The sequence below is a fragment of the Cajanus cajan genome, chromosome 3 (genome assembly GCF_000230855.2).
Source record: "Cajanus cajan strain Asha chromosome 3, NIPB_CcT2T_4, whole genome shotgun sequence".
NCBI lineage: Eukaryota > Viridiplantae > Streptophyta > Magnoliopsida > Fabales > Fabaceae > Cajanus > Cajanus cajan.
The window spans coordinates 79584175-79593915 of record NC_138519.1 but is presented as its reverse complement, the minus strand read 5'-3'; the positions used below and the strand labels follow the sequence as shown (position 1 = coordinate 79593915).

The 9741-nt window shown below is 29.5% G+C and overlaps 1 protein-coding gene across 3 annotated transcripts; it reads left to right on the top strand.

The window, feature by feature from the left end:
* Positions 1–2942: 2942 nt before the first annotated feature.
* Positions 2943–9385, top strand: LOC109797913 (putative LRR receptor-like serine/threonine-protein kinase At5g10290). Of its 3 annotated transcripts, none has more exons than XM_020358095.3 (12): positions 2943–3220; positions 3378–3517; positions 4442–4574; positions 4725–4796; positions 5257–5400; positions 5508–5579; positions 5678–5743; positions 5946–6016; positions 6127–6258; positions 7077–7418; positions 7905–8299; positions 8921–9385. In XM_020358095.3, exons 2-12 carry the CDS (start codon positions 3409–3411, stop codon positions 9233–9235), a joined length of 1851 nt encoding a protein of 616 aa, XP_020213684.1. In that variant the 5' UTR covers positions 2943–3220; positions 3378–3408; the 3' UTR covers positions 9236–9385. The 3 variants fall into 3 exon arrangements, with proteins under 3 accessions (XP_020213684.1, XP_020213676.1, XP_020213668.1); XM_020358087.3 differs by having other exon boundaries at positions 3361–3517; XM_020358079.3 differs by having other exon boundaries at positions 2943–3517.
* The last annotated feature ends 356 nt before the right edge of the window (positions 9386–9741 follow it).

The following is a 9741-nucleotide window of genomic DNA, read 5'->3' as shown; positions in this document are numbered from 1 at the left end:
AGTTCTAACTTGCATTATAAGTCAACCAAACTTTATATATAGTTTATCTTTGTATATGATTGATCACTTTTGAAAGTATATAAGAATGAACCTTTGAGTTTTCTCTTCTAAAAGTCATAGTTTTTTTACTTAGAAAAATCTCTACATAAGATTTTTTATCAAGAAATTTTTCATTGTGTCAAGATTAACACCTTTTACTTATCTTTCTTCCAAAGAAATCTCACTAATTTTAATTTTTTAAAACTTGTTTCATCCATAAAAAAAAATTAAGCACAACAAAAAAAATCTAATAAAAGAATCACTAGTCATCTTTCCAATAATTTTTATCAATACTATTTTTCAGTGATTATGTAAACAAAGTGGTATTGAAAAAAAAAAAATCATCCGGAAAACAAGCACACTACACCCTCAACATTTGCAATTCGCACCGTAATATGTAATCCATTAAAAAAGAAAAAAAAAAAAGGGGGTTTTTTTTTTTTTTTTGCTTAGATAGAGTTAAGGGATCAATCAATGAGGAAAGGTTTTAAATTCTAGCTTGTACAGCTCATGGTGTTTCTCTACATTTATTGCATGCCATGCATTCTTTATGACCACAAGTTGCGCCTTCTGTCTTACATGTCTTACACAGCAGCAAAAACAATAAAATACATAACAAACAGTTGAATCCAAAATACAAACAACAAAGTTGAAAAAGGATTGCTCTACTTATTTACATAATTATAGTGTTTTTATAAGTTTAACTTATAGATAATTATAGTGTTTTTATATAGACTAAAAATTTAATATTGAACTTCTTTATTAAGAAAAGCTATAAAGTTGCATGAATTAAATGTAATATACCAAAATTTAAATATAATATACCCAATTAAATTTAATTTTTCATCGTTAATAATTTTATACATAATCATCTAAGGATATATTAAAAATTTATTAAAACTTATAAGTAACTACCGTGATGGTCAACATTTTTAATAATTTCAATAATATAAAATGGTTTACGTATGTAATTATTAAGTTTATATAGAGAAAGTTATAATTAGCACAAACAATTAAATATATGTGGGTGTTTTTCTTAACTAAAAATTAAGTGATGTTTAATTTGAGTACGAAGTCGTGATTAAATATATACTTTATTTTTAAATGAGCTAACAATAGAGAGTTATATTTTTATGTATAAACAAAACATAATAAATTCAACTCCTTTCACAAATTCACATCGAATAAATCACTTGAGTTGCTCTACTAGTAAAAGGTTGGGATAAGTTGTAGATATATAAAAACTTATATTCGCTTATTATTAGTGTAATATTTTCTAATGGCTTAAAAAATCACATAAAAAAGGTTAGATATGTCATTTTCATGTTACAAAAATTTTATGAATTTTAGTGCGTGGGATGTTAAAATTATATTAAAAATTAGATAGTTTTCAAATGAAATACTTAACATGTTGCATTGCATCAATGTAATCATTAAAAAATACAAGAATCTTATCATATTACATCATTGAAAATTATAAATTAATTAAAATATTAAATAAAACAATTTTTAAAAGGGCCCCCGGACAGGAATACTTCTGGGACAGTAGTTTTTTTAATTTTTAATTTAATTATTTTTATTTTACTTTTGACTTTTGAGAAGGACAAAATATTAAATGGCGAATTAGAGCATCTAATCTAACTATCTAGGGGCGAAAGCCCCAAATGCAATGTCTCTAGATCAGATTTTATACCTTTATATATATAAAGGAAAATTTAGAGTTAAACACGGCGATTATCCACGATAAAATTCTTCTAATGTGTAATTAACATACGATATATTTTGGTTCCTAAACAATTACTAAATTTTATTTAGTTTTTAAATAAAAAAAATGTATCCATATATTTTCTCCAAATTACAAATATGAAGCACTTTAGTTTTTTTAGTCTTTTTTAATATATAATAAATTCATAAAAATATATACATTAACTTAATTATTGAAAAAATAATAATAATTTAGGGGTTTTTTTTTATTTTTTTTTATGTAGTGTAGATGTAAATAATTTTGCAGTCTTAGTAAACAAGAATTTTAGCATCATAGTATGGGTAATGTGCAAGATAAATATTTATTATATATAATTAAAATTTATAATAAATTATATATAAATAAATATTATATTTAAATATATAAAATATATTTAAATTTTAGATAAATAAATATTTTAATTTTACAATAAATAATTTATATTATGACGTAAAGTTATTTTTAATTATTAATAATTTATTTCATAAATAGTTATTATAAATAAAAACTAATTAAATATATAGTTAAAAGAAATTTTTACAAATTTTCTTATCAAATCTTAGAAAATGCTTTTACACAAAATATTTATTTGTATTTAATATATAGAAGTTGATTTTAGATTTAATTATTTAAAAAATCAACATTTTTATCATGTCAATATGTAATTGAATGACAATTTAAAGGAATTTTAATGTTCTCTATATATTTAAATTAAATTGCAACCAAAAATAATTCTTAAAACTATTAACCGAAATGAAAGAAGAATTAAATTGTATACATTTTTAGTTATAATTTTAGAAAATAATTTGGTATTTTTCAGAAGTAAATTAAATCCTATATTTTTTATGGAACGAGCTTAGTATTTACTTAAGAGAGAGAGAGAGAGAGAAAAGAAATGAAAAACCATCCATCAAATGATAGAGATTGGCCGACAATGATTGGTCTTTATTTTCAAAGTACTAGTGGACAGCACATTGAATTGCAATTAAACATTAGATGCTACCTTCACCAATCTAGGAATCTATAATCAAAAAGAGGTTAAAATATCTTACGCCTTCTTTTTTCAATTTAATCTCCTTAGGTTAATTGGTTTTAATCTTGCCTACATTGCTATTATTAGTATATAAGTATGTAAAAGTTAAATCAGAATCTTTTTTAGAAACATGTTTCAGAAGCTTCAGTTCAAATCTGCTATGTCCTGTTTTTCTCTCAACTCCGCTGCTATCATTCTGTTCTCTTCACTTCTACCCAGATACTCATTTATTCATTTATTTATTTATTTTACCACCAAAAAGTGAAAAAGAAAAAAAAAAAAGACTTTGACCAGTTCAAATAATCTTTCACTTTTGTCTTCTACGATGTTCATGATCCCACTTCTGGTCTCGATTATATTTGTTTTCTCTCTCTCTCTCTCTTCTAGTGGTTGACCCCTATCTGGTAGTATTTAAGCTTTTTCATAGATGGTTGAAAATTCACGGTTAATCATTTAACACGTATCATATCAAATCCTTCATTATTTCTTTTATCTTTATATGACCAATGACGTTTACCGTTTTTCTTTACTGATTGTAACTTAGTGGATTCTACACTATAGATGAAGATTTTTCACATGGTACTTGAGCATAATGCACGTTGTGCCACTGGTTGATGTCACTGGAAAAATGGATTTGGCATCTGTTCTTTTGCTATTAACTGGCGTGTGCTCTTTTGGGCTGGCTGAGCTTGATTCACAAGGTTCAATCTTCTGTTCTCTTTTTCTGAAACTCAAACTTATTCAATGCTAAGTTAAAGCTATGAAAAATTTAACTGCAGTTTTTGTTTAATTCAATTCCCTTCTCTGTGTTAGGTTCTGGGTTTCAACTAAACTTAATAGAAAACTGTAGTTTCATTCATATTTAGATTCACTTGTACTTTTGTTCTACCTCAACATTGATCACTAACTCTGCTATTTTGCTTCGGAGGGAATTGATTGTGCTGTAATTTCTCCTGTTTTGTTTTTGTTTTTGTTTTTGCTTTTTGTTTTGTTTTGTTTTTTTTTTAAATTTCTTCGTAATCCTTTCTACTAGGGTGATTGATACTTGATAGTGTCGGTTCGGTCCATCATCATTTTGCCCTTTTCATGTATCTTTTAGCAAAATCAATTAGATTTTGGTGTCTTTCAACCACAGAATAAACTGTTTTGTAGCAGTGCATGGAAATTGATTAAACTTAGGAATTTAAATCATGTACTTATTGGGAGAAACCATTATCCCAAGGAAACAAAATTGTGTTGGTAAACTTTACCTTTGCACGTCGTTATAAATTGTGTTATTATTTAAGCAAACATGTGTTTTTTCTGTTCCTAGATAACACCCTCTTTAAGTAACCCGCCCCTTGTCTCAATTAGAAATTAGTAGATTACAAGTAAAGAGTAGTAATTACTAATTATAGCAGAGAGTCAACATGATGTACTCTTTAGTTTTTGGGTTAGTTTGAGCTAGACATATTCTTCTCAAAGTTTAGTTTCCAATTCATATATGAGGAATACATAGATTAAAATGTTTGTTAACAAAATCTGCTTATCTGATTATCTGCCTTTCTAGTTTTGTCAAAGTTGCAAGTGGAATTGGACTCTCAGTCTTAACTCTAATAGATGTATAATGTTTATGTTCATTTCAGGAGATGCACTGTATGCATTGAAGTTATCACTGAATGCTTCTCCAAACCAGCTTACAAACTGGAACAAATATTTAGTAACCCCCTGTACTTGGTCCAATGTTGAATGTGACCAGAATAACAACGTTGTTAGAGTGTAAGATATTCTTATTCTTCTTTCTCCACTGGCTGTTTTCTTTTAAAATATTTAATTTGCAGAAGATTTTGACAGCCTCAACCTTCATTGGTACCGAGTACTGAAACATTTTATTCATAATGTATCATTATATATATTACTTCATTGCAGTTCACTAGAATTTATGGGATTCACAGGATCGTTGACACCAAGAATAGGATCTTTAAAAAGTCTTAAAACTCTGTAAGTATTTTCAACATGAAATATCCACAAAACTGCCCCGTTTCTGGTTTCAGTTCCTTGTCTCATCATTCTTGGTTTGTTTCATTACACTTGTTAAGATGTGAATTCATGAAATCACATGGATACATTTCTGTGTTATTTTATATGCTTACTTAGGATTTAAACCTTTTATTGTTGAATGTACTATCTTCTATGTATCTGATAAACTGCAATAGATTACTGAGTCATTCACTAAGGTTCCTACTTTCTAATTGTTAATTTAAGAAAGTGAATATGGCAACATGCATATATCATCTGTAGTGCGAATGAAAATATGCATACTTCGGTTATGTTTCAAAAACCATTTGATGCTCTTAGGTGAATTGTGATTTTAAGTCATACTCCCATTCTTCATGAGTTCATTTGTTCATATTTGTCACCTTTTTTCTTTGGTGATGTATGTTACACATTTATCATGCAGTTCTTTGCAAGGGAATAACATCACAGGTGAGATACCAAAAGAATTTGGAAACCTCACAAGCTTGATCAGATTGGATTTGGAAAACAACAAATTAACTGGTGAAATGCCATATTCCCTCGGTAATCTTAAAAAGCTTCAATTCTTGTAAGTATGGTATTCTTTTACCAAGGTTTTACTCATATATAACGAGTCTTAACATCTATTTTTCTTTTATAATGTCTGAAAGTGTCTAATTTTGGTCCTTCAATTAGGACATTAAGTCAAAACAATCTCAATGGGACTATTCCAGAATCACTGGCCAGTCTCCCAAGCTTGGTCAATGTGTATGTAAACTATTCTTTGATGCTTTTCATTTTTTACTTTTAAGTGCATTTCATAATTATTTCATATCTGATGGATTGTTCAAACTTCACTTTTGCAGTATGCTAGATTCAAATGATTTTAGCGGGCAGATTCCAGAGCAGTTATTCAGCGTTCCTACGTACAAGTATGTATGGTAAATTAGTATTAGATTGAATATTTAAACTTTAAAGCACCTTATAAAGAGAATTTTTTTATCCCTGACCCAAGGGCTATACGTCTATACCTAGAAATAGAACTTTTGAATTTAGGATTCATGTGATTTTGTTCATTGTTTTTTGTAGATTTTTTTTATGTCCAACTTTGTTTCACTCTGTTCCTTGTTGCAGTTTCACTGGAAATAATTTGAATTGTGGTGTTAATTATCATTATCGTTGCACATCTGATAATGAAGAACAAGGTTACTTTTTTTTTTTTTTGGTTGATCCTGTTCTGTTCTATAAGGTGTTTTCTTAACCCCCCTCCATTTACTGGCAACATGCTGAAAACTAGTTTTCCTTCACTTGGCAGGCTCGTCACATAAACCAAAAATAGGCCTCGTAGTTGGAATAGTTGCAGGTTTAGTTGTTATTCTTTTTCTCGGTGGCCTGCTGTTCTACTGGTACAAGGGGTGCAAGAGGGAAGTTTTTGTAGATGTTCCAGGTCTGAGATTGTTTTTTTAGTCTGTACAATGTTTGTGTAGATTGTTTGTAATTATAGCATTAGAAACTACGTACACATTCTGTTCCCAGTTGATCAAATACTATAAAGTCATGGATTAATATGATATAAACCATCGTTGTCCTCATTTTAGATTAAATATTATGAATGGTATATTGCGTAGCTTGTTATGCACCATCTATTTATTGGAATTGCATTTTTCTTGTTGAAAAAAATACTGATATCCACCTTGATAGTCAATAGCACATGGCTGCAGTTATATATTTTTTTTTCCATTTTAGAACATCTGGTTAATTAATGTAATATTATTTTTATTGATTAGGCTTAGTTCTTCTAATTTCTTACTCGTTAGTATTGCCAATATGTTCTTTTATGATTTTTCTTCAGTTTGGTATCCTAACAACTTATGGCCCATTGGATCAAGTGTCCACAAATTATTTTATAGCCCTACCATTCGTTTGAACCTTCCATGTTTACTGAGGTGAAATATGGTTAAATCTTTATGAGATGATTTGAGAATTTACTGGTTGAACTGTCCTGTAATGCTTTTAATTGTGACAACCACTTGAAATAATGTATAACATTCATTTTATTAAAAAAAAAAAGTATTATGATGACAAAAGAAAATTACACCAAGGCAAAGGTAATGTATGCTCAAGAGCTGAAAAAAATTAAAACAAGGAAACAAGCAAGCTTTTTAGATCTGAACTATCTATTTTAGCTTTTTTGAATTTTTTTACTTGCTAACTATCTATTTTAATCTCTCTCTCTCTCTCTTTTTTTTTTTCTTGTATAATCAGGTGAAGTTGATCGCCGAATTACATTTGGTCAAATAAAAAGATTTTCCTGGAAAGAACTACAGATAGCTACAGACAACTTCAGCGAGAAAAATATTTTAGGACAGGGAGGCTTTGGAAAGGTTTATAAAGGTATTCTAGCTGATGGCACAAAAGTTGCTGTCAAAAGGTTATCTGATTACGAAAGTCCTGCGGGTGATACAGCTTTCCACCGTGAAGTTGAGATGATAAGCATAGCTGTCCATAGGAACCTGTTAAGGCTCATTGGCTTTTGTACTACTCCAACTGAACGCCTCTTAGTTTATCCCTTCATGCAGAACTTAAGTGTTGCCTATCGTCTACGAGGTATTTAGTTACATTGCATATCAACATTACTAGTCAAAATAAAATATATAAGTGAAAGCAATCTTCACTTTACAAACTGACTTGTAGAGTTGAGTTAAGTTCAAATCTTCATTCTAAGATTATTGGCATGCCAAGTATTAAAAATTAACTTGCTTTATAAGAGAGTATAATTAGTAATTATTTCGTTACTGGGATTGGAGGGGTTATTCGTGTAGTTGAGTAGTTATCGGCCTTGATATCTTCTTTTATTTCAGTCATATAAACCACTTTAACATTTCCTTGATATGGTTGTGTACGTAAGTAATCAGAGGCTTAATCTAACATTCAAGACACTTCTGACATTTTCAAAATTTGTCCTGAAACTTCAGAGTTCTTATTGTTGTAACTTATAAGTACTTAGATCTATTTGAATCTCTGTATTATGTTTTGCTTTTATAATTTGCCTTTATTTTCAATAATAATTTGTCTGCTTGAACACTGGTGCAGAACTAAAACCTGGGGAAGCCGTTTTAGATTGGCCTACTAGAAAACGAGTGGCTCTAGGATCAGCCCGTGGTCTAGAATATCTTCACGAGCAATGCAATCCTAGGATTATTCATAGGGATGTGAAGGCAGCTAATATATTACTAGATGGGGATTTTGAAGCAGTTGTTGGTGACTTTGGTTTGGCAAAATTAGTTGATGTTCGAAATACTAACGTGACAACTCAAGTTCGTGGCACAATGGGTCATATAGCTCCAGAATACTTGTCCACTGGAAAATCTTCAGAAAGGACAGATGTTTTTGGTTATGGGATTATGCTTTTGGAGCTTGTCACAGGTCAACGTGCAATTGACTTTTCACGTTTGGAAGAGGAAGATGACGTGTTGTTGCTTGACCATGTGAGACAACCTCATTTTAGTATCATGCTGTTTCTTATTTGTATGAACATGCTTGGAACTTGTGCATGCCTCTTTCTGTTTTGATGATATATACTATGACATTTTATTGATAGTAAGAGTATGTTTGGATAAGTTTCTTTATATTATAAACACTTTTAGGAAAAGAAAATAAGAAGAAAAAATTAAATGAGTTTCTTCATAAACTTGTGGATAAGTTAAAAAATATTGTGGAAAAACTAATATCATATAACTTCTGCAAATTAACTTATATATAAACTAATTTTAATTTATCGAGAAATTTATTTTATTTTTTCATCTTATTTTATTTTTTTATTAGTGTTTGTGAAGAACTTTACTCAATCAGATCCTAAAAGTTTGTGATGAGCTACTAAAAGTTTGTTTATTATAATTGGACTTTTGCATGCTTATCAAGCTGGGAATAACTCAAGTTTTTTTTCTAAGACATGGCATTACATTTTATGTTGTTGATAAGCAAAAGGTGAACTATTTTTTGTGAAGAGATATGCTTCACATGGTGCTTGTGCTTGTTATCTTCATAAATAAGCTTTGCATTTTTCTGTTTATACCTATGGGTTACTGATTTTACAATATTTTGTGTAGGTTAAGAAACTGCAACGTGAGAAAAGACTGGATGCTTTTGTCGACAGCAACCTTAATAAAAACTACAACATAGAAGAAGTTGAAATGATTGTACAGATTGCATTACTCTGCACACAAGCATCTCCAGAGGATCGTCCAGCAATGTCAGAGGTTGTAAGAATGTTAGAGGGAGAAGGGCTAGCTGAAAAATGGGAGGAATGGCAGCATGTGGAGGTTGCTACAACGCAAGATTATGAGAGACTACAAAGAAGAATGACCTGGGGAGAAGATTCGATTCATAACCAATATCCCATTGAGTTGTCAGGTGGAAGATAACAAGATACATGACTTAAGATGACTACTTTTGATGTTGTATCACACTAACCTTAAGAGCTTAATTTCACTAGTAAGTAGTGACTGTTTGAATAAACTTTTTCAAAATACTGATTAGAAAATTAAAAGTGAAATAAATTTTTTTATAAGTTACATTGACTAATGTGTAAATTAAATTTATTTACTTTTGGCAAAACTGTTATAAGAGTTTTTAAAGTAGCTTTTACAAATTAGTTTATGTATAGATAAATTTTAGGTTATGAAAAGGTTTGTTTTATTTTATTTTTTATATAAATATTTTAGAAAGATTTATCCAAACAGATACTTAAATTTTTTTTTTTACAAAGGTGTAAGCAAAGCACTTTGTGAATTGGCTTTCAGTGCAGGCACCCCAATCTACCATCGAGCAAGGGACATGACTCATAAGTCATTAGTGAAGGTCTTCTGCTAAGACATTATTCTCCTGTAGGAATTGGAATATTGGATGCCAATTTGTTGCTATTTCTTAT

What these genes read in the sequence shown, in the direction of transcription:
- LOC109797913 (XM_020358095.3), top strand. Translation starts at nt 3,409, where the DNA reads ATGCACGTTGTGCCACTGGTTGATGTCACTGGAAAAATGGATTTGGCA. An exon ending in AATAACAACGTTGTTAGAGT is followed by an intron (nt 4,575 to 4,724) that starts GTAAGATATTCT and finishes ACTTCATTGCAG; the next exon opens with TTCACTAGAATTTATGGGAT. An exon ending in ATCTGATAATGAAGAACAAG is followed by an intron (nt 6,017 to 6,126) that starts GTTACTTTTTTT and finishes TTCACTTGGCAG; the next exon opens with GCTCGTCACATAAACCAAAA.